Source organism: Polypterus senegalus, chromosome 13 (genome assembly GCF_016835505.1).
Source record: "Polypterus senegalus isolate Bchr_013 chromosome 13, ASM1683550v1, whole genome shotgun sequence".
NCBI classification, from domain to species: Eukaryota; Metazoa; Chordata; class Cladistia; order Polypteriformes; family Polypteridae; genus Polypterus; species Polypterus senegalus.
In genome coordinates, this window is record NC_053166.1 from 2,236,882 (window position 1) to 2,262,326 (window position 25,445).

Consider the following 25,445-nt stretch of genomic DNA (forward strand, 5'->3'; position numbering starts at 1 on the left):
ACCAATCACAGGACAGCAGGAAGGGGGGACTGGAGAGGTGACACAAGCATGAGGACCTCAATGAAGGGGTCAAGTGTCCACACTAGGAAGGGTCAAAGGTTAGGGAGCTACAGGAATAACAAAAAGTGTCAGGCATGGTGGGGGCTTTGAGGAGAGTTCAAGGGTCAAGCAGAAAGGCCTTGTGAGACCAGGATGGGGGAGATCCAGGGCACCATGGAGGGTCAATGATACCTCATTAAGAGGACTGAAGAGTCTGAAGAAAGGTTCAAAGGTCAGTGGTGATCTTGCATGATGTGTGGTGGGAGGAGACCTATGTGTGGGGCGGTGCACAGGGAGGGGTCAGAGGTCAGCGGGTGGGTGGTGACCCGTCAGGAGGAGCCACCTTGTGCGTTCACAGCTGTGTGTTTACATGGTGGTCATCCACTCTAAAGGTGCCTGGGCCCACACACAACAAAGACTGACTTGAGGGGTCACCCACATGTCCCACATGTCCACTCTATTCAGAACTCATCTGTCGGGATTCCAGACACTGGACACTTAAGGCCAGCAAGCAGAGGAATACGGCAAAGACAGTGAAGATGACCGAGGCCGTCCACTCTCCTGGACCATGACCTCTGACAAGGCCAGGGGATGTGGAAGGGATGAGGTTGGTCAAGTTGAGCATGTAGCCCAGCGTCCAGCCGATGTCCATGTAGTCAGCCTGTGGGACACACGACGACAAGCAGGTAAGATGCCAGATGAAGCCCACCTACTAGAAAAGCCCCCCCTACTCCCTCGGCCCATACCGTCTTCTGGAACTGAATGTTGTCCCAGGATGTGCCGTTGAACTTGTAGCCGTCCACCAGCAGGGTGGTGATGTAGTAGCCCAAGGTGCAGTAGTCACGCAGGCGGTCCTCCTTCTCAGTGGGGTACTCGGCCTTGAGCTGAAAAACACGAGGGAGGTGAGGACACGGTGGGCACTGCTGTCACTGGCACACAGACAGAGAGTGACAGACAGACAGGCAGGCGGGCACTCACCTGAGCCCAGGTCTTCTGGCAGAACTTGCTGATGGTGTCCAAAGTGACGTTGAGTGATGCTTTAGGGGTCAACTTTAAAATGTCAAACGTGTAGAAAAAGGCAGAAAACGCCTGTGGACAGCAACAAGAGGGGGCAATTAGCATGGGAGGGGGGTAACCATGTGCCCCTGCCACACTGCTCAGCACTTCACAGGGGACTCCATTACACACGGCATGGCCAACAAAGTGTGGTCACTATGGGGCATCTGATGAGACCCGACGTGGCCGCTGGCATGTCAGGGTCATCATGAAGCCCTGCAGTGTGGTGGGCTCAGGACCCTGTGACCTCGGTGAAGCAGTGTGGTCAGTGAGTAGAGGTCAGCATATCAAAGGTCACCCTGGACATTAGAATGATTAGACCAGGAGTGGACACTTGGCATCCATGGTCATTCTGATGCACTGAAATAGAGTGGTCTCTGAGAATCAGAGTTCAGTGTGGTCAGTGTACCTGCCACTCTGTCCAGAGGTGGGCACCAATATGCCACGGTCATTCTGGAGCACCGCGTGGGCTGTTAAAAGTCCTGCAATGGCAGAAGTGCTGATGTGGTCAGCGGACAGGTGTAGCTGCAGCCATCCCAGGCAGTGGACTGACGAGTGCCATGGTCACTGTGAAGCACTGGGTGGGCATCTCCAGTTTGTCCAGAAGTGGACGAGTGGACATATCACGGTCATTTTGAGTCACAGAGACAGGGGGGTCTCTATGGAGCAGAGCAGGTGGTCAGCATCGCCTCTCACCAGACATTTCTACACGTCCACCCTGGCCCTGGACACCAACTGCCTCCAGAGGACTTACAAAGAAGCTGCCGCTGATGGGGGGCTGATAGACGCCATCGAAGGTGCAGTCTGCATTCAAGCCGCAAGCCTGGAAGTTGAAGATGCCCCTGATGATTTCCTGGCACTTTCTGGCATTTCCTGTCCCGGTGAAGATGACCAGCGTGTTGAGGTTGGCACTGCCCAAGTACGAGACACAGGGAGAGTTGAAGATGGCGCCAAGCGTGATGTTCAGCTGGTAGTCGGTGGGGTAGCAGGGGTGGTCAATGGGATTTGAGAGACTTGAGGGCTAAAGAAAACAAAGAGGTGGACAGTGAGAGACGCTGCTCTGGCATGGTCAGTGGGAAGGAGCCTTGACCAGCTGTGTGCCCAACAGGGTCAGTGAGATGGGAACACATCTGGTCAGCTGACCCTCCCCTGTGGTCAGTCACTGTGCTGTGAGTCACCGTCTGGTCAGCTCAGGCCACTTGAGGAGGGATCAGAGTCCAGCGTCCATTCAAAGAGTCCACGACTCTGGTCTGTTGTGTCCACTTAGTGGTCAATGACTGGAATTCACATTCACTGCACGTTCCCGATGGCCTGCTCCTTAATGGTGAATCCTGTGAGTTTAGGCAAACACTCTGACCCAACTGTTGGCACATAGCCAATGACAATGGGCACAGCCCTTCCCCCGACTCTAAGGAACAGACATGTGACCCAAGTATGTGGGCAGAGCTGGGGGGCTATGAGTAAACCCACACCATCCTGGGCAACTCCAGAGTCCTTCTCCTCCAGGTGAGGTGAGCCCAGCCACATCCAGAGGGCATGTCACCACCTGCCACACTAGCCAGAGAGGTCACGTCCCATGTCACATGCCTTCCACTGCCACCCGTGCCACATCGAGCCGGACCCTGATGACTGGTGGGTCCACTGCAAGGGCTTGGCTGCAGGGCAGGGCTGCCGTTTCCTTTTCTGCCGGTGAGGTTACTGGACCCTCGTTAAAACTTCATAAGGGTGGTCTGCAGTGCACTTAGTCTGGTCCCTAGCCTTTGGTGACCGCCCCCCACAACATCACTCCTAGGGTCACAAAGTGGCCAGACGTTTTTGGGGGAAGTGCTGGAAGGTGCTCCTTCCATGGGGGACTTCATTGTTCTACTCCAGTGTCTCCAACTGGGGCAGACACAGGAGATGCTCGAGAGGTCAGATCTCTCGGCTGGCCTGGGGACCCCTCAGTATCCCCCCAGAGGAAAAGGAGGAGGTGGCAGGGAAAAGGGATGGCAGGCCATGTTTGTGCAGAATGGTGCCCCTGCAACCAGACAAGTGGCGGAACATGGATGGAGCTCATATTCTGGTCAGTCATGTCCACCCACAGTTTGAGGCCTGGGACGACCCCCCCGCACCCCAAGTGGCTCACCTGGATCAGGTTGGCCTGCACCTTCTTCATGGCCTGCTCCTTGCCGTAACACAGGTAGCTGTGCGTGTAGACGTTGTATTTGTTCCCGTAGAGGGTGAAGTTGGACTCGTAGTTCTTGTCTTTAATGGCCACAGCCGGCGTGAAGGTCAGCTGGGTGGACGCTCCTCCGAGATCCATCGCCCCGAGGGTCTTGGCACTAGTTGGCAGCTTCCACTTGCCTTCAAATGTGCACTGAAAGGGAGAGCAAGAGCGCCACCTGGTGAGAATGGCACAGCAGACAAAGTGGCCAGCGCAATAAGAAACAGAGAATGCCCAAAAGGAACTGACCAGAATGGACACAGAGCAAGTGACCAACACTCAAGCAAATTGGAAGATGTCAGAAGAGAGCTGCCCGCTTCTGCAAGAACAAGAGGGGAAAAAAACAGAGATAAAGTGACCACTGGTCAGAAAAATGAAGCAGGCCACAGAAAAAGTGACACCAGAAATGGGGCCGGTGTCGGACAAACTGACCCCAATGGAGATGATCTGACCAAACACCAGACCTGACAGACTTAGTTGGCCACAGCCTCGAGAAACAAAGCGAGTGGCACTTGGGGACACGAGAACACCAAAGGGCAGGCGACCAGCACCCTGAGAAGTAAAGCAGGCCACAGCAATAAGTGCAGAAGGAAAGATGGACAGGAGGGACAGTGGAGGAAACGACGAGGCCACCTGGATGGACTGACCTTGATGAAGGACTGCAGCAGGTAGTTGATGGTCACCCAACCGTAGGCCCCCTCCTCGTCTCCAGAGATGATGCGGGCGCCGCGGAAGTCAAATGGGTAGAGCTGGATGAACTTGGCTACCTCGGCCAGCACCTGGTCAGACTGGCTGGGGCTGGTGATGCTGTGGGATGGCAGCAGTAAGATGCTCAGTGCCCGCCAATACCCCCTCCCCTCCTGGCGTGCTTGGCCCAGTGTCCTCTGACCAACTTACTTAAGCAGTCGCATGCCAGCAGTGGCACCCAGGTAGACGGGAGCCTCCCGCTGCTTCTCTTGAGGGACGGTGGCCACCGCAGTGTCCAGGCAGACCTTGAGGGACTGACCGGCGGCCGGAGGGTTGGTGGCGTAGCTCGAGATTCCTGGGCCTGCGAGAAGACATTGAGAGATTTTAGGGGACAATTGGGGATGGCAGACATCGGGGTATTAGGCCACCTGATGACAGACAGTGCTGTGAGAAAGTATTTGCCCCCTTCCTGGTATGCTCCAGTATTGTGTATTTGTCACAATGAGTGCAATACAATTTATTTTTGTAGCCCCAAAATCACACAAGATGGGCCGCAGTGGGCTTTAACAGGTCCTGCCTTTTGACAGACCAGCCTTGACTCTCTAAGAAGACAAAAAAAAGACCCTTGTAGGGAAATAAATAGAAGAAACCTCGGGAATGGCAGTTCAAAGAGAGAGACCCCCCATTCCAGGTATGGTGGGCTTGCAGTGGGTGTCAAAAAAAAGGGGGGTTAATACAATACAAGACAGAACAGAACAGAACACAAGTCCTCCTCAGTACAACAGAAATATGAGAAGTGCAGAGCAGAATTCAACAGGAGATGACATCCCATAATAGGATTTGGATTTGTTCAGAGAGTCCTGGAGACCTCGGCCATCAAGCTGCCTTCCTCTATTGGCCAATCCACAGCTGAGCCAGCACAGGGCCAGCCAATCCGATGACAGGAATGGCTTTCGATGTTTAAACAAAGTGTAAAATCAGACAAAGGGAACCCGAGTGAACACAGAGCACCATTTCAAAAGGGCCACTTCATGTCTTTAAGTTACCTTTTATCTGTTATGCCAGCGTGAAAAGGTAATTGCCCCCTTAGTTCCTCACTCAAAGAGATGACTGAAGTTCATTGAAAACTCCACCCCAGCAAGTCCTGTTCCTCTGAACCTCACCATACAGTGCATTGACCCTCACTGTGACACCACAAGGCTTCTAGAAGAACGTATTGAGAATTTCAATGAAGGATCGATAGATAGATAGATAGATAGATAGATAGATAGATAGATAGATAGATAGATAGATAGAGTGAAAGGCACTATATAATAGATAGATAGATAGATAGATAGATAGATAGATAGATAGATAGATAGATAGATAGATACTTTATTAATGCTTTATTATTAGTTTTAGTGCTATTAGGCCTGAGGCAGCTTTATAAAAAGACATCATTTATTTTAGCAGAGGACACTGCCTGCCTGCCTGCCTGCCTGCCTTTTCACTTTCATTTTCTTTGTTATGGACGTCTGTGAGTTTTGGTCGCTGAGCTCTCTGAAGACGAAGCCAGCAGGCAGACTGTGTGTTGGGAGTGGAGGGGCCGAGTTTCTCATCGACAGAAGACGAAGCAAACTGCATGGAGGGCCTTCGCCTGTGTGAGTCCTGGGCAGGCTCTCCCTCTCTCAGGCTGGCGTATCCCACATAGAATATTGATTAGGGCTCAGCAACACTCTGGGCAATAAAGTTCAACTAAAATGTATTTGGACACCAGGGGCCTCATGTATAAACGGTGCGTACGCACAGAAATGTTGCGTAAGAACTTTTCCATGTTCAAATCGCGATGTATAAAACCTACACTTGGTGTAAAGCCACGCACTTTTCCACGGTACCTCATACCTTGTCGTACGCAAGTTCTCCGCTCGGTTTTGCAAACTGCCGACAGCCAGCGTCAAAGCAGTGCTACTGTTCTTGTGTGATTACTCTTTATTTTCATGACGCGGCTTTATAAATACACAGAAACTAACCGCATATTGTTTATTAGTGTAATGCATCTGATTGTAATTAACTCGTAACAATATAATGGGCCAGGGAACAGCCACAGTATTCAAATACCAGAACTGCTTTAGCGTTGTTACTCTCACTTCTTCTTCTTCTTCTTCTTTCAGCTCCTCCTGTTAGGAGTTGCCACAGCGGATCATCTTTTTCCATATTTCTCTCACTGCACGACTCGGAGTATTTATATCACTGTATCTGAGTGTGAATCACAGCAGCAGCTGATCGGAAAGAGAATTATCGGTATACAGCTTCAAGGACACGCTGTCTCAGCCACTGCAAAACGTTTTAAAGCCTTTCCTGTACGGACCTCGCGGTTCACAAACAGTTTCATCTCAAGAACTCTAAACGCACTCAATCATTGCTCCTTGTAGATCTGTTAGGACTTATAAGTGCAATCACCTCACTGTAAACTTGCACTACAGTTATAATATCTCACAACCTGAGCCACTTTATAAAAGCGCGTATTTACATTTGATGACGAGATCATTTTTAAGGTGAAATGCAGCAAAATATGTTTATTAAATTATACAGATAAAACTTTAACTTCATTTAAATAATCTATATTCTTCACTGGGAGTGTCGTGAAGGATAGAATAATTAAACATGTACTACGAAGATATTTCAATGTTCTTTAAACGTTTTGAAGAATCGGGCTAAGCTTACAGATGGCTTAACTTCTATTACAGAGCTGATTGTGTGGCGATCGGTTACTTGGGGAAAGAAAAGCAAGGACTGCAGTGACGGCTACGCCAACATATATTGAATATAAAACAGAAAGAGAAAATAACAACACAGCTAAAAGCAGCGACAAATTTCAGCAAAAGATAAATGCATGTCATGAGCACGAGGCTCATGAAACTCATGTTTAATAACGTGCTTTAACTCCTATCATCATGAAAATGACATCACGTATACATCTCAGTATTTGAGTTATTCAGAGAGCTGTAATATCACGAATGTCATGGACTCTGTGACCAGTTGGAGGAAGAGAGCCGGTTTAAGAAGCAAGTAGTGATTCACACACACAGATCACATACGAGTAGAAGATCAAATACAAAACAAAGCATTTAACGTGCGACTTTAATTACAATGTGATTTGAGAAACTGGTTAATTAAACGATTTTAAGATGAAGTTTATGATGTTCTACTAAATGACAAAATAAACTACGTGATTAAAGTGGAAAATTCGAGATTGAAGTTGACATTTCGTGCTTTTTCCCCACCGTGTGCCTTTTTTTTTTCTCTGTACCCTAATAAACTTTCATATGACACTCAGACGGTGGGCTACGACTCCCTTTTCACGGCGACTTTGATATGTGACTTCTTTTTTATTTCCGGCACTGTGCGATTTTGTGAACGTGAGCTTTCAAGTTTCTCCAACACGCTACGTCACTCGATCAACTTCCTTTTGTTGATTATTCCACGGTTTATTTGAACAAATTGTATGTTTTTCCTTTGCCTCCACTTGGTATTCGCTGAAATTCTTATATTTTCCCCCGTGCTTTTCCCATTGTCTTTTCACAGAAGGCTGAGCTTAAGGGCAATTTATATTGATTTGCATATTCAAATAGGCGTAATTCTGGGAGGATTTGGGGGGACATAAAGCGCGTGCCGAGCGTTAGTTTTCACGCTGATCGGGATTTATGTAACGGAAGGGCGTGGAAGTTGGAGTACGCACAGATTCCTGCATCTGGATTTTTCTGTGCGTAAGCACATTTCGGCTTTTGTGCTTACGCCATGTTATAGTGCGAGTTCTACGCACGGCGTTATACATGAGGCCCCTGGTCGTCTAAGCTATATGGGGGCCTAAGAGCGGATTATTGAAGGTCAGGGGTCTTACTGCACAAAGGGAGCAGCAGCTCAGCCCTGTGAGACACAAGCATGCAGCGGCGCACCTCGACTTAACAGCATTCGCAGGCTTTGATATCGGGACGCACAGATATGTAAAAAGACCAGCCGTCCCCCGCTGCTGCGCCCATGTGGTGGTGAAACACGACAAACTTTAAAAATCATAAAAAAATATTAAAAAAATGTCATTTTGGCCAAGCGGAAGGTAAGTACACTCTAACATCACCTCTGTATCTGATCGTGTTCAGCTCTGACGGGAGAGCGTCCCCCGCATGGGCAGAAGAACACGTGACTGTGATATCTGTGCCAATCAGCAGCTACCCTAAAACATACATAGCTCTGATCTCTCAAAAACGTCCAATGTTAGTCCACAACAATCTCTAGATGATGATGTCTGCTGAACAAAGAGGTATTGGTAGGTAAGCGGAGGCGAGGTGCGCTCCAACACATGGCGCAAGGTAGAGCGACTCAAACAGAGGCTGGCGTGTGAGTGAGGAGGGGAACATCATGGAGGAGAAGGAAGGAAGGGAGAGGGGAAGGGCAGCCAGACTTGAGGTGAGAAAAGCCGCTAGTGTGACAGTGTGTGTGAGTGTGAGTGAGTGTGAGAGCGACTGAGAAAAAACAAAGGTGTGAAAGTCAAACTGCCGGTGGGCCTGAGATATGAGCTCCTCTGTCTGCTCTCATCTGTGACTCGGGCCACTCCTGTGGTGCTGGGCTTGGGACATTTGGGCGGGTTGTTGTGTTTGAGCCGAGCGGGGGCTGCAGGGAGTTGTATGGGGGGGGCAGTCCGAGAAGAAGTGCGTTGGGGTCCTGGTGCCCTCCCTCCCTTCTTGCTGTGGCATCCCATATCAAGTCTGCAGTTGGGGGGGCTGACAAGTCCACCTTGGATTAGAGACGAGGGGGTCTGCTTGTGGTGGCCAAGTCTCAACTCGCCATAGAGTGTGACGTGGAGGAGGCTGGCAGTCAGCTGGTGGAGTGAGGGGCACATAAGCGGAGCGGAGATTAAAGAATATAAAATCTGGTTAAAAAATGAAATAAAAAACACACATATAGCAGAGGGAGCGCTTAGGCATGCGTAGGTGAGAAGAGGGCCAGTTTAATGTCATATAGGTAGGACAGCACAGCTGTGACAAATGACAAACTGTGTGCCGATGTCAACAGAGCTTTACGCTGTGTAAGTAAGAGCTGAGCAGAGCATTAGGGTGGCATCAGTAAACCAAAGAGCATCATGGGAAAGGTTAGGGACCGACCTGCACACAGCGCCGTGAAAAAGTATTCGCCCCTGTTTTATTTTGGTAGAGTTATATTGTTCTACTATCCCCTATTGTATTATTAACATGCAGCGTTTGAATGTCTAATCTCACAGACTTACAACTGTTTATAACGTATTATTTTATATACTGTAACTTCTCCCCACCTTCCCTTCTATATCTATAACCTCAGGCAATTAGATGTAGTAAAAGACAAGCAGGAGTTAAGTTACACATAAAATAATGTATTACTGATAATATTCATAAATAATAACAAAATGCAAAGTACATTTGAATATTGGCAGCCATACAACCTGATAAAATGGTGACGTGTAACTCAGGTGGCACACAGACTTGTAGTTACTTCAAATGTCTCTAGTTAAGGCATCATTGGTGCTCAGCTTTCAGCCACATGTCTGTTCAATATGGCTGCTGAGCTGAGCTCTTCATTGTGTTGTCTTCATCATCACAGGTTAGCAAGAGAGATGCTTCTTCATCATATGTGGGTCAGTCAGAGAGAGAGAATGTGGTTGAGTAAGCAGATTTATAGGTTTCTGTCCAACCCCTACAGCCAATAGGACATCATGGTACTTACAGGCCTCTGAGACAAGCCAATTCCAAACAGCCATATCTCAGACCAATGGGAGAAATAGGACATTTAACACCTCAACCCCCCAAGACCACATGTTAAGCTAACCTGGCTTTGTGTGGGGGATGAGACAAAGACTTTAGCAGAGAAACACTCGTCAGACTGGTCCCTTATCAAGCGGGGTCATTTTTGCTAAATCGCTTGTAATTCGACCTCTCCAAATTAGAATCATTGCTGTTATTGAACTATCTGGAGTATAAACACATGTCTGGTCTCTTTGTAAAGGTCACATTCTCTAGTTTCACCCTTAGTAGTCAGAATCACTGTAGGTGTGACTGATCAAAGGTATGCACATTAGAACTCACAAAAAACAAATTTTTTGTTCTCGCCTAAGTTTCTTTGTGAAAATAAAGGCCTCTAAAGCTGCAGTAGGTCGGTGGGGACAGAAACACACGATGTACCAACAGAATCACTTGTTGACTACTCGCATTTCAAATTTGAAAAGAATACCAGTAAAATGACATTTTGACACCAGTTTTTATGTGGCATGTCCAGGTGCTTTTTAGAGAACCTCTGGTTTATCCACATTTTGTGTAATAACGTTTGAACGCTTCAAGCCACAGATATCAATGAGGGCTCTACTGACAGCTTACACCTAAAGGAATCTAAATCTACACACAGTGTCACTCTATTAGTTATGGAAATTCATATTCCATAATAAAAACAATAAAAAATACACATTTCAATATAAAAATAGTCAAAACAAGGCTTATGGGCCAAAAATATATATATGTATTTTTTTTTAAATAAAATGCACACAAACTATAAACATTTTGTTACAAACTGTTACAATACAGCTCAGCGTTTTTCCACGTGCCACTGATTGTAGCAATCGTTTGCTGGCAGAAAGCACAAGGGCGTGGCACATGTCACTCTCTGCCATTAGACGTCACCTGGTCCGATTGATCACTGTCACGCCGCGTACATGTATCTATTATTTAATCGAGAGTGTATTTACGTTTATCTGTACTATTTCCATATTTAAAATGTGAAAAAACTTGGTGAAATCACAATAAACAACCACGCACCAAGTCTGCAGACTGGCACAAATGCCAGCTTCGCGCAGCTTCGATCGATTTTGTTTACAATTGGTATGGCAAGTTACATATCGGCGTGCTCAGCTGCTCATTGGCTGTAAGTTTGGAGTGACACTCACAGCGTCCAATCAAACTGGTAGATTCTACCAGGGTTTGGAGTTGTGCGTCATCGTTCAGCTGTCTGTGACACTCGTTGGCTATACGAGGTGCCAGTCACCCCCCAGACCCATCGTAATTGGCCAACTTAGGTGTCAATCAGAAGCTAACACTTCTGTGTAACATGCTTTAGCAGGGTTATTGCCGACAGAAACAAATTACGTCTGATATGATCAATAGAGATGAAAAAAAAAGTCGGAGCTAGTCTCGAGTTAAAAAACGTTTTCTGGAGTTTTTGTCCCTTTGAGGATCTATCGTGTGTTTTGGACCTAATCGTTTTACTGGATTATATTCCCTGGAGCCTTACGGACAGAATGCTCAGAAATATTGATGTTTGACTTGCAGAGAGCCTTCAAAGGTAGGAAAAGTCAGCTCTTAAAAAGTATTTACTTCTCTGTAAAAAAGGATTTAGTGTCAGTGCTGTGGTTGTTGTGTGTCAAAATGGTTGATATCATCGGAAAGAAGAGACTCTGAGGTTTCATTTGATGTGTAGTATGTTGAGGTGCATGACAGAGGGGCACACATGACTGTGACATGATTGTGACATCGTAAAATCGTCGTTATGTCCCAGGACCGGTACGTGTGCATGTTAAGAGGTGACACATCCCCTAAATCCTGTCATAAATTACAAAGAGACAGTCGTAAAGGGGTTGGGGGGCAAACACGAATACCTCTCACCAAAGTAACACTAAATGACTTTGGTTTGCCTAAATTATAAATAAAGACATACAAAACATTTATCAAGTTATAAATGTTAAGTCCCACATCACAACAGCCCCCTTTCCCGATTTCCTTTTTTTTTTTGCAGGTTTGTCACACTTAAACGTCTCAGATCATCAAACAAACTGAAATATCAGGCAAAGATAACCCGAGTAAACACAAAGTGCAGTTTTTTTAAGTGATGATTTTATTTATTACGGGAAATAAAAAAAAAAAAAACTAGCCAAACCTACATGGCCCCCTATGTGAAAAAGTAATTGCCCCCTAAACCTTACTAACCGGTGGTGCCACCCTAAAGCAGCGACAACTGCAGTCAAGCGTTTGCCGTAAGCGGCAGCGAGTCTGAGGGATTTGGCCGACTCTTCTGTGCAGAATTCTTTCAGATCTGCCGAGCGTGACGTGCTTATTGAAGGTCCTGCCACAGCCTCTCAATTGGATTCAAGTCCGGACTTTGACTCGGCTGCTCCAGAAACCTTCACTCACTTGCTGCTGAGTTTTGGATGATCATCGTCCTGCTGCAGAACCCAAGTGCGCTTCAGCTTGAGGTCACGGCCAGACATTCTCCTTCAGGAGTTGTATTGGTAGAGAGCAGAGTTCACGGATCATCAGTCACAGCAAGCAGCCCAGCAGCCCCAGACCATCGCCCCACCACCACCACCACCATTTATCACAGCGGGGCGGGTGTGAAGCCAGAATTCTGTTGGCCTAAAGATGGCCGTTTGGTTTTGAATCGGAGGCCACTGTGGATCATGATACCCTATTGGTGTGATGGGTACGGACTGAGAACATCGAAATTTGGTTCCTTTAATTCCCCCCTCCCCTCCCCTCCCCCCATCCCATCCCATCATGATGACGGAGAATCTCACACAACATGAACTGAAAAAGACAACACAATGAAGAGCACAGCTCGGCCGCCATATTGAGACCGGCATGCGGCCTGTCCTGAAGACAGCTGACCACCAATGAACTGCAGACATTTTGAAGTAACTAACAAGTCCGTGGGCCGCCTCGGCATTTATCAGGCTGTATGGTCGCCGGTGCTCACTTGTACTTATGTGCCTATTGTTATCATTTTATGAATATTATTTAAAGTTGTAATTGAACTCCTGCTTGTCTTTTACTCTGTGTAATGGCTGGAGGTTAGAGATGTAGAAGAGATGGTGGGGAGAAGTTATAAAGTGCAATACCTTAGAAACATCTGGGATTTGAGGAATTCTGACAATGGCTACACAATAAAGAATACAAAAGGAGAAAGGAGAGGAATAAAGAAAACAACTATCTCTCTACAATAAAAATCCTGGAATGAGACGAGACTTTTTCAGAGAGACACTTTCACGTCCTGCGAGACGAGACTTTGTGCCGAGAAATTTAACCACAGAAATAAAAGACAAAGAGTAGAAGACAAAGCAGAACGTCGTAGAGAATTCAAAAATGTTGGCACGGTAACCGTGAGAGCAGGTTAGAGATAATGGAAGGACAAAAATTCAAAAGTCTCAAAAAACTTGGCGTAAACAAACAGAAATTATTACTTGGTGAAATAACAGACTGCGGTGGGTTGGCACCCTGCCCGGGATTGGTTCCTGCCTTGTGCCCTGTGTTGGCTGGGATTGGCTCCAGCAGACCCCCGTGACCCTGTATTCGGATTCAGCGGGTTGGAAAATGGATGGATGGATGAAATAACAGAGGTGGCACGGTGGCACAGTGGGTAGTGCTGCTGCTGCCTCGCATTTAGGAGGCCCTTAAGGGTTCGCTTCCCGGCTCCTCCCTGCGTGGAGTTTGCATGTTCTCATCCGTGTTCTCCTCCCTCAGTCCAAAGACATGCAGGTGAGGTGCAATGGCGATCCTAAATTGTGCCAAGTGTGTGCCCTGCTGCTCTGTGAAATAACGTTACAGCAAAAGGAGATCAAATATATGGTTTGGATTTAAACTTGAAGTCGGAGACTTGCAGATCGTCTAATTCGTGTTGCCATCAAGGGGTTTCCTCCCAATGAAGAGGCCTATCCGTGAGAAATAAAAGATTTGTCATTTGGTGAAAGTGAAATCCAGAAATGCGAGTGGCAGAGGCACAAAGTGGCTGGCGCAGCCCTGGTTGTCAAACAAAGCCCCCTAGTACAGATATACACTCACCTAAAGGATTATTAGGAACAGCTGTTCAATTTCTCATTAACGCAATTATCTAATCAACCAATCAATGGCAGTTGCTTCAATGCATTTAGGGGTGTGGTCCTGGTCAAGACAATCTCCTGAACTCCAAACTGAATGTCAGAATGGCAAAGAAAGGGGATTTAAGCAATTTGGAGCGTGGCATGGTTGTTGGTGCCAGACGGGCCGGTCTGAGTATTTCACAATCTGCTCAGTTACTGGGATTTTCACGCACAACCATTTCTAGGGTTTACAAAGACTGGTGTGAAAAGGGAAAAACTTCCAGTATGCGGCAGTCCTGTGGGCGACAATGCCTTGTTGATGCTAGAGGTCAGAGGAGAATGAATGGGCCGACTGATTCAAGCTGATAGAAGAGCAACTTTGACTGAAATAACCACTCGCTACAACTGAGGTGTGCAGCAAAGCATTTGTGAAGCCACAACACGCACAACCTTGAGGCGGATGGGCTACAACAGCAGAAGACCCCACCGGGTACCACTCATCTCCACTACAAATAGGAAAAAGAGGCTACAATTTGCACGAGCTCACCAAAATTGGACAGTTGAAGACTGGAAAAATGTCGCCTGGTCTGATGAGTCTCGATTTCTGTTGAGACATTCAAATGGTAGAGTCAGAATTTGAATGAGAACATGGATCCATCATTCCTTGTTACCACTGTGCAGGGTGGTGGTGGTGGTGTAATGGTGTGGGGGATGTTTTCTTGGCACACTTTAGGCCCCTTAGTGCCAATTGGGCATCGTTTAAATGCCACGGGCTACCTGAGCATTGTTTCTGACCATGTCCATCCCTTCATGACCACCATGTACCCATCCTCTGATGGCTACTTCCAGCAGGATAATGCACCATGTCACAAAGCTCGAATCATTTCAAATTGGTTTCTTGAACATGACAATGAGTTCACTGTACTAAAATGGCCCCACAGTCACCAGATCTCAACCCAATAGAGCATCTTTGGGATGTGGTGGAACGGGAGCTTCGTGCCCTGGATGTGCATCCCACAAATCTCCATCAACTGCAAGATGCTATCCTATCAAGATGGGCCAACATTTCTAAAGAATGCTTTCAGCACCTTGTTGAATCAATGCCACGTAGAATGAAGGCAGTTCTGAAGGTCAAACACCGTATTAGTATGGTGGTCCTAATAATCCTTTAGGTGAGTGTAGATGTATATTTCCAGAGTTTGCTATCCACATTTTCCTGTATGCTTTTTTCTACTGGTATTATTATTATCACTAGACATTAAGCCCGTTATAATAATGGGCGCTGCGTCCATGGTGCCATGCACATCGCACGAGCCCACACACGCGCACTTCACCAGAAGGCACACGGACACCTGGACGCACACAGGGGTTTTATTAAAGAGGATTATTCGTGTATTAAACGCCAGGCTGCTTTTAACGTTCTACACTTTACCTTCTTACTTCAATCTCTAAATATGAAGACAGATTTCTTTGATCACCTGGCACAGTGCAGAAGTGCCCGAGATCCGATCTGTGGGTTTTAATCGAGGTGAGGATGAGGAGCTCAGTCCAGTAATGAAGAGTCGTTAATGTCAAACATTCCCTGGGTGACAAATGGCCGATAGCGGGATGTCGAGTCTTTATGCGTCTGAATGTATTCTTGGAGACCAAAGGTGACATTTAGGACTGAGACATTGTGAAGACGTCGCCCGTCGTTTGTGCCAATGCTAAGTGAGTCTCGGCCTGTGCTCGTGTTATTCATACGACACTCGTGTGGGTTAAAGTGCTGGGAGTGACGTTACTGTGTGTGTGTGTGTTCATCTTAAAGTGCGACAGGAGACCAACTTGACGGGCACACGGACCCTTAAAGAAAAGAGGGTAAGGAGAGGGAAATCCCACCATAACACAGCAGTGCATTAGGGTCTGATGAAATTCTTAGGAAGCACAACTGAAATAAGCATAAGGAGGAGTGAGAACTGGGGACGTGTTGGAAGTCGAATTTGGGTAATAAGACAGGCGTCCCAAGAGTGAACTCGACCCAAATACTTGGGCTTCATGTCAGTCCGCACCACTACAGAACACTGAGAGAGGAGGAGGAAGAGGAGGAGGACGAGGAGGAGGAAAACGGCTGAGCGTACAGACTAGGATTAGGTGGGAGAAAACGAAATGTGGCCCGCACTTGGCTTGAGAGGTACCTGGCACACGCTGGTGTGTGTGTGTGTGTCTCTTGGACATGCAGCCCGGTGTGAAGTCATTCTCAGCCTCTCACCTTCTCACTGATGCTGTTTGTGTGTGTGTGGTTAGGAAAATGAACCCTGGAGACCTCTGGGTAATGTAGTTCAATGGTAATTTGCTCTAACTATATTATTGGGCACAAGCCATTCTTGAATGTCAGATATCAGTTTCCAGAGCTCGAAGATAATTTGAGTTGTGAATGTGAGTAACATTTGATCAGATGAAAACGTCCCCACTTGTGGTTATAACAGACGTTTCTAAATGTGCAAAGCATCTTTCCTTCAGACCCTGATCAAGCCTCAGGGAAAAATGTTCTTTGGAAGTATAAGGGGATCACTGCTTTCAGTTTCCTTCCTTTCTTGTTCCTGATGTGGTTTTGTATTTTGGAGACTATTACAGCAGGGTGTGCGGTGGCGCAGAGGTTAGCACGCTTGCCGGCGATGGGAAGTGAAGGTTCAAGCTTAGATGTCCTCTGTGCCTGCGTAGCTTCCCTTGGCAGTGCTTTCTTGCTGTCATGTCATACGCGTGGTTCCTCGATGGCGGGACTCGTCCTTGATGTCACTGACAGAGTGTCTGTGATCAGGAGGCCAGCGCCACCTATAAGAGCCGAGCTCCCGAGTCGATGACATCGAACACCAGCTGGCTCTTTGACGTTTGCTTGTCCTGATCAGTCAAGTCGCTCGTCTTCACAGTTCTTCACAGTTCATTTCTTTCTGTGTCCATATTTGGTGTGTGGGAGATGAGATGTCTTGATGTGCGAAACGGCAAATCCAACGAGCCTGAGGGGTAAAGGGAGTGTGAACACTTACTGTAAAGCAGCAGCAGCAACACTGAGGTGAGGCTGAACGTGTTAAAGACAGTGTGGCTGATTTGGAGTACACTGGCGGCCCACACGTTCTGAGAAGGACCCCCGTGTTGGTGTTCACCGAGTCTGCTGCTTCAGTGTTTTCAGATCTTTCTGTCAGACTGAAGCAGAATGACGAGCGGTTCAGACGTTTAAAGGCTTCCATTGTTTAATATTTGCAGGATTGGCCCTTCTTTCTTTTTCAAGACCCCTCTCTGCAATGCGCCCTGGCAGGCTGTCTGGCAGCCAACTTCTGGGCCCAATCCTGACTGATGGCCGCCGCTCCTTCTGGCAGAATCAACGCTTGATGTTTGTCAGGATTGGTGGGTTTTTTTTGTTTGCCCACCCACCTCTCAATGGCATTAAGGTCTTTTCCTGGACATGGACCCCAAACGTCGACGTTTTATTCCCCAAGCCACTTAGTTTTGCCCAGGGGCTCCGTCATGTTGGTCACCAAACTGTTCTTGGATGGTTGGCAGAAGTTGCTCTCGGTTGATGTTTTGGTCCCATTCTTTATTCCTGGCTCAGGATCGGGGGGCACCACCAGGGCAGCACTGGCTCAGGAACGGCAGCAGGCAGGTGGGAGTGAGGTGAAGACTTTTGGTAGGATGGCCTGGTGGGGGGTCAAGAAGGGCAGCAAAGAAAAAACATCAGGGACAGACTGATATTCTGGGATTGGACTGCTGGGGGAAAAGCCATCATCTCGGATGAATCCCCTTTCTGACTGGAAAAAAACAAAAGGTGAGCGGCGCTCCCATCAGTCCTGTGTCACTGTGCCCACACTAAAGCATCCTGAGACCACTCATGTCACACGGGGTTGCTTCTCACTCCCAATTGTGCCTAAGAACACAGCCAGGAATAAAGAATGGGACCAAAACCTCAACTGACAGCAACTTCTGCCAACCATCCAAGAACAGTTTGGTGAGCCCCAGCACGATGGACCATGATGGGGTCTTCAGAGGGAAGGCCAGCCTGCCAAAGTGACGACTCATTCAAGAATTCCCTGAGGATTCCAGGATTCCAAAGGGGGTGTTTGAGAATTGTGACCCCCCAAGTGTTCATTCGGGTTCCCTTTCTCTGATGCTGCGGCCATTCATTGTGGGAGATTTGCAAAAACAGAGGCGAGTGTGACGGGGGCATATACTTTTTCACAACAATGTATGTAGCGCATTTCATGGGAAACACAAAACACTTCAGCCCACTCCGTCCCCACAGCGTCACCTACTGACCTTTCACATCGCAGACCATAACCTGAGTGACCAGTCCTGTGCTGTTCTGCTTGTCCTCCTGCCACTTATACAAGAAGAGGGCGGTGTGAGTGGACCCGGCGTCAAAGACCAAGCCATACTGGGGAGAGAGAGAGAGACAGTGTGAGCAGATCAGAGGGCACCCCTGGGCGAGCAGAACAGAGGGCACCTCCGGGCACTTGTACCTTGTAGCCCACGGGCAGGCTGACCCACGTCAGGTTGACCAGGAGAAGGACGAGAGCGATGACCGCTGACAACATGGCCGCACCCACCAGCCATTTCTTCCCCCCCATCTTCAGGCAGTGGCTGGACTTGATGTGGTCCTGAAAGACAAAGTGAAGAGACAGAGGCGCCTTAGAGAGGGGCGGCATGAGAGGAGGAACAACATGTGCCCACCTTCCTGTGAGTACTCTGTGTGTCACCAGCACCTTTAGGGACTCACCCGCTCCAGGGACACGCAGGGCAGCATGCCAAGGTGCCACACGGGGTCAGCACAGACATGTAAATCGACTGTTGTGCTCGTGGCTGCCATCTAGGGGTGCTGGTATGGCCACTACAGGCAGAGCCCAGTGGGTGACGGGGGGCTCAAGGGTGTTGTCATTTCACTGAATCGTTTTGTTCTTTCTTTTTTTGTACGTCTTTGTGAATGTTGTCTTCATTATTTTCCTGCTGTCTCTTACCCCCTGCCTTTACACGCCGTGGTGCCTTCTTATGTGTCACTGATTTCTGTGAAAGCTGCAGAGCCAGACGATGACAAATGCCGGGCACGATGAAGATAAAGATGTCAAAGAGCGAGACGTCCAAACAAAAGCAGGTGAACGGCCAACGGGCACAAATACGAGAGACAGAAATAAAAAAAAAGACGGACCCCTAAGACCAGGCGTCTGTGAAATAACAATGAAGCGAAACGAAGTGGCGTATGCCCACCGAGGGTTAGGAAACAACAGGCGGGCGGCCATATGAGTGCCAGCAACTAAAACAAATTCTGTCGACTTTTCTTGAAATGAGAAACAAGAGGCGTAGTGCATCCAAACCCCAAGGAAATCACAGAAAGACGCCAGTTTTAGGACAGCGAGACGCCCGCCGCTCCGCCACACGTTTCCTCCTCCTGTTTTTTCAGATCCCATTTGCCTTTTTGTTCCCTGCTGGTTTAGAGATGACGGCTTGTGCTCTCTCTGGTGTGTCGTTACGTCCTTTTTAATTCACCTTGGAAGTGAATTCTTGACATATAAACTATCACTGCCGTTGTCAATGAGGCCCGGGGGGTCCTGTGCGGTTCCCCTTCCTCTGTTCTGACACTTTTGTTGGGCCACTGCAGGCCAAAGCCTGCGCACTGATTTTGGGCAACGCCTGGGCCTCATTGGAGCCTCGAGTGTGCGGAGCCAATCAGATCACAGCAGGGACCCCACTTGTGTTTCGTTTGATGACCACTTTGGCTTTGCCCTCAACACGCACCCGACGTACCGACGACTTTGGCGTTTCGAGCACAACTGACATTCGCTTTGTCTCCGTCTTGATGAAATCGGGCCAATGGGATGAGCTGCGCTGCCTGCTCAAAAAGGGCCTCCATGGAAGTAGAAATGAATGCCAGGCCCCGAGCCGCTGCCCTCTGAAAAAGACACACGACTTTGTGTCATTGGCTGTCCCTGATATGTCACAGCCACGTGAGTTTCTTTTCTTTTTGTCCCTTAATTTTATTTTGCAGATTCTGCTGTGACGTCAGACACCCTCTTGAAACGACTTTCTTTTCAGTACATTTTTTATTCTGCTGCCTTGTTTCGAGATCTTCACTTATCTCAGAGAATACGGACACGTGGGCATTCTGCACAAATACCCGAATTACAAGTTAATGTCACCTTAACTATCATTGGTTATTTTTACGTGTGTCACGTCACCATTTGGTAGCTTTGTCCTTTATCTGACTGTTGCTAGGATGCTCTGCCCTGTTGCTATGGGCTGCCTCTCCCAGAGGGCACTATGTGCCACCTCACAGAAGTTTGCCTTTAAAATCCTGTGTGGTGTCCGAGATTACGGATTCATCTCTTTAAACACTTCAGCCGTTGCACTATCCTTCCGTTTCTTGACCTCCTTTACACTTTAAGCTCCTCGTTTTTTTTGTGACCACTCGTCTTCTGGCTATCGTTATTTACGATTTAGCAACATGAATATAGATAAGTACACTCCAACTCTTTTGTGTACTTTCTGCTTTCACTTTGGTTTGGAATTGTTGAGTTAGTTTTCCCAAAAACGTTGTGATACTAAGCACTTTGTAGCGGAGCTCCATGACTGGGGACCTCTTAAAGGTCGCGTCTTTATTGCGTTGTCCTGTTCATACTGTGTGTCTGTGTAAATGTTTTGCCCCTGGAGACAAAGGAGGAAGGAGAACGCTGGAGAGGCGTGAGCCCTCGAGGTGACAGTCCCTGTCAATCACATCAATTCCATCCAAATAAACAGGAGGACCAGTTAGAACTCGGACACGTCACCGGAAACCGAATTGACACCCTTGTCACGCCTGCTGCTTTCGATGGCAAGCATTCACCTTCACTGCGCAAACCGCAGGGTTCAGGATCAGACCGACACGCCGAGGAGAGCCCGGTGAGACTGCTTTCTGAGCGATCGAGCGAGCGTTACATCGGTGTGATGTTCACCGCAGGACGAGGTCACTTCTGGGACTTTCATGTGTGCGTCGTGCCGAGTGTACGGACGGGGAGGCGCCTTTTAGTAGAACATTGGCTTTGGGGTTGTGTGTGTTATGTTGGGGGTGAGAGATACGTTTGTATTTATATTGATTTGGAGTTTGTTTCACTTTTTATTAATATTTAGTCACTTTAATCACCTAATCCTAGATACCGTTTGCCTTTTTGCTTATTTTGATCGCCGATTGGGGAAGTGATTTGGAAGTGCGGCTCGTCGAGTCCAGCGTTGCCTCAGGTTTCCAGGCCGCGGGTCCTGGTGGTGCAGTTGCCGATCCGGACGAGTCGGTCAGCCGTTACGACTTTCGTATCTCGTAGTTCGATCTCGTTTGGAAATTAACGAGTGAACCGATAAGCTCGCTATTTTGAATCTTTTGCTTTATTTGGACTTTTGCCTGTGATTCTGTCACAGAGAGACAGAGGCCACCATTGGCAAATCACAAAAGCACACCGATGCTCCCACTTGGACAATCTAACATTAATAATAATAAGAAGAAGAAGATTACGAATGAAGCAGTAGGTTGATGTTGCCACATAAATGTAACATTCTAATGGAGTTCTTGAATTGGCACAAAGGCAGCTCACTGCAGCTTTACCCGCTGTAGACAATTTACGACCATTGTGAGTTAACTCCTCAAGCTCACGGTGTCATCTGTCACATCCAAAGGGGACTCACCGCTCAGTGGCAGCAGTGACAATGGCAAGTGACCATCTTTGTGACCATTGAGACCCGAGAGATCTGTCATTGACAGGCACTTCTTCTTTCGGCTGCTCCCCTTCTGGAACACGATGATCAGCTGTGGCAGCCCCTATGTCCCTGTCCTCGTCATCCTGCTCTGTCACCCGTCACCTCAGCACATCCATAAACCTCCTCTTAGGCCTTCCTCTTCTCCTCTTACCCATCAGCCCTATCCTTAGCACCCTTCTCTCTCCTCCTCACATGTCCAAACCAACGCTGTCTCACCTCCCTGACTTTGTCTCCCACCTGAGCGGACCCCCTAATGTCCTCGTTCCTAATCCTATAGTCATCGGCAGTTACTGACGCGTTTCTTAAATGTCAGATAACGAGCGGCTTCACTCTTCACCTACACCGTTTGCTATCTTGTTCACCGTTCACTAAGATCGATCGTTTTCAGGAAGTCCACCCCAATCTCAAATTGAGACCGAGAAAGGCTGGCAAGAAAAAGATGTGGTCAAAAACTTGTGCCAAGGTCGTAACCAAAAGGACTAAACCGACCTGCCATCAAACTCAAATGACAAGAAAGCAAAGCGCACGTCAAGATCCTGCTCTGTAAACGTTGGCTGACTCAGGTCGGCGGCTCGTTCATCACGCAGTGTCCTCTTTGGACCTTTGGCTGGCATCAGAATGTGGCGACGTGTTGCATGTTGGTCAGCCATGCAATGAATTAGTGTCACTGTAATGTGCTGTGACATGTGACACCAGGACTACTGTCACCGGCACCGAGTTAAGGACACGTTTGAGGAGCAGCGGGACATCCCAGCACAGCAGACCTTCAGTGTACGCAGTGTGCCCCCCCGCCTGCCCCGTGTGTGATTACTCAGGAGACGCCTTTTTAACCCTTACTTTCCCTTCAGTGCCCCGAGTGCACGTCTTGTCATCAACACCATCCAGAGTTAAGTCGACTGGTGGCATGAGGAGTAACAAACATGACAAGAACGTAGATGACGACGGGCATACTCGCCAGTCCTAGGGAGACGGTCACTCAAGTCCTACCGTCCAGCACACTCCTCGGTCACTCACTTCACGTGTCTGTGCAAAATCTCCTGCTACCATCATCTAAAGTGACAGCCAGCTGGGATCCACTGGACTCTACGTTTGAAGGTGGCAGGTCCTAGAGGTACCTTGACATGAGGGTCCCTCTGTACCCGGCCCACCTGAGCCACCTCTCATTATCCTTTGTCACACATACCCAGCTCAACGCCTTTCTGGCTTTTCTCAGTGCACACAATAAATGAAAGTGGCACACAGGACCCTGACCGGCCCCCACCGCGCCCTCTCTGGTTTTGTTTAGCCCGTTTCCATGGTTACCAAGACCAGTGAATAAAGATGAGAACTCGCTCGGCCCAAATGAAGGATCTGCGATAAGAAATCGGAGAGTAGCAATTAGAGGAGGAGGCTGGGCACAGGCACTGATGGCGCGTCGCTGCACCCACCACACAAAAAACCACCTGGATTGGGACCTGCATGGCACGGGCACACCTCGGCACCACACTGGGACAGAGTGAGATTTTTACAGTGGCTGGAGTGCCAATCCTGCCACTAGTCCTCAGTTGTTCCCTGGCAAATCAGTTGGTCTTACTGAGGGCTCCCGGATCAAGTTTAAATTCAGGTTTACCTTCATGTGTCACAAAATTCTTACCTGAAAGACTCACTGATGTGAAACACACGGCCGCTCTCTGGTGCCACGGTCAGCCAGGGGCAGTTCACCAAGAAAAGAGCATGTGGGGCAAAGGAGAGAGGAGCCCAAACACAAACTGCCGTCCAGGAGCTCAAGGTGCCACACTTGGGAGAGGCGCCATACAAATAGACATATATGAAAAGTGACACAGCATGACTGAATGAAACCTCGCTCAGGACTCTCCGTTAGGACCACCTTGGTTTTTACTTCTCAGGTCGCACTACGAGGTGCCTCAATATGCAGGGTCTCAAAAAAGCGCATCCATTAATTCATTTCAAGAGGAGTTGCCTGACGTAACACTGTGGGGTTCACCGGAGCTGGCATGGGAACAAACTCCTGTAACCCCACCTCTTACACCACTGCGCCATCTGTGGACAGGTAATGACGATGACACACCCTCGGTGTAAGGCCCGGGGACAGCCTGGTCACTCAACGGTACAATTCTGATGTGCAGGTAAACGCCGATCTGCCACCTGCCTAATACCGCGTGGGTCCCCCTCATGCCAAGGGGTGCAGGTGCCCTTGAGGACAAGAAGCTTTGGGGTCAGATTGAGCTCATCGGGTTGAGTGGTGGTTGTCGTCCCGTCCAAACCCAAGGGTAGACACTTTAAGGAGATGCATACAAACAGGCTGAAGGATATTCCGATATACTAATATAGCGCCTTGATGAGTAGACTGCAGAAGCTAAAAGTAATTCTACAGACAAGTAACAAGACCACCACAAATGACCAGCTGTTTGATTTCACCTGACACAACTACTGCTGACTCAGCCACCGAGACACTGACTGCACAAAGTTGGGGACTTGTTTGTCACCTCTGTCAGCTTTGCCTCCAGAAGCATCCCAACTGGCCCAAGATGGAAACTGAACGGTGCAAAGACTTCAAGTGAAGGAACGCCTTACCTGGCTTGAGAAGATAAAGACGGCAAGCGCTGAACAGCCAGGTGGACTTTGACTTGAATCGTTTGGGTCGCGTGGGGTCTTCTCTTTTAACTTCTAGTGTTCGACTTTCCTGGTTTGTCTGCAAGTAAACAAAGTTTGGATTGAAGTGACCACCTGACTAAACTGCCTTAGCGGTCACCAGGTTATCGGAGGTCCGGTAGGATGAGGGGCTGAGGTACTCACCCAGGACCCCGGTGCTCGCTCGGGTCAAGTCCATTCTGAAGTAGCAAACGAGCACAAATGGTGGTCTGTGGTCTTGGCCTTCGGTCAGGTATTCCAGCGTCCAGTTGAGCCCTGGCAGCGGTGGAAACTGAGAACGAGATTAGTCTCGGCCATTGTTCAGGTATTAAGAGGTGCGGCCCCCTGCAATAGAGGAGGAGCGGACTGCTGCCAGCAATGTGCCCGCCTGCCACCGTTTAGGTACTCTGGGAATAATAATAATGGGGGTCGCTGGGAAATCCTTTTAGGCGTGGAAAGCCGAGAACAAAGTCTGTGTGGGCAGCGCAGGGACAAGTGCTGGGTGGTGTTCACGTAAAACAAGGTCAGTGGGTTGAGGGGCATCACTTAGGCATTTCAAGGATCAATAAAATAAGAAACACAAGAGGCTAAAGTGCCCTTCGTAGACAATAAAACACCAGATAATGACAGCTGAACAAGAGGATTATGAAGATCTGACGACCAAAGACATGTTAGCATAGGCAGAGGGAGAACAATAAGGGGATAACAAAGAGAGCCAAGACCACCAATTTGTCAAAGGTGCCACCGAGTGGAACTCATTCAAGTTAATTAGTGAAGAACCTCGGTCACTAGAGAGAAGTGAGACACCAAAAGTGACATCATGGTGCTGGATTTGGGCCTACAGAAGGCGTGAGCTCCGAACGTGCCAAAGTCACACCTACAGTGTCGTAGGTCACCATGTGTGCCACCTTCATGCCATTCACAGCATCTCTACTTAAATAAATGCAGTGTCGGGTTTTGCCTCCACATTCACGGTTCTGAGGTGCCCATCTGCCTCACCTCACCATTGGCTACCAGCAAGACCACACTGTCTAGATGGTGCCCACAGTTGGCAGTGACAGACTGGCACCAAACATGAAGATCCTTGACCTCTGAGTGAATCTGTCAGGATTTGGACTTATTTGCATGTCACTTATCTGGGATGCCATGAAAGGCGCTATATATGTGGATGCCCCTGCTCTTAGGGCTCAGCTGTCATGTCATTTCTTGCCCATTATGCCCCAGTGATGGGAGCCGATT

General features: G+C 48.3%; 1 protein-coding gene across 1 annotated transcript; it reads right to left on the reverse strand.

The window, feature by feature from the left end:
- Window positions 1-25,425, reverse strand: LOC120542106 (ectonucleoside triphosphate diphosphohydrolase 8-like). Its single transcript, XM_039774269.1, has 11 exons — window positions 24,372-25,425; window positions 24,150-24,267; window positions 18,320-18,457; window positions 18,117-18,234; window positions 4,196-4,346; window positions 3,946-4,105; window positions 3,221-3,451; window positions 1,850-2,116; window positions 1,018-1,128; window positions 786-923; window positions 1-700 (listed from the first exon to the last, which is right to left on the reverse strand). Exons 3-11 carry the CDS (start codon window positions 18,425-18,427, stop codon window positions 497-499), a joined length of 1,488 nt encoding a protein of 495 aa, XP_039630203.1. The 5' UTR covers window positions 18,428-18,457; window positions 24,150-24,267; window positions 24,372-25,425; the 3' UTR covers window positions 1-496.
- Window positions 25,426-25,445: the final 20 nt, after the last annotated feature.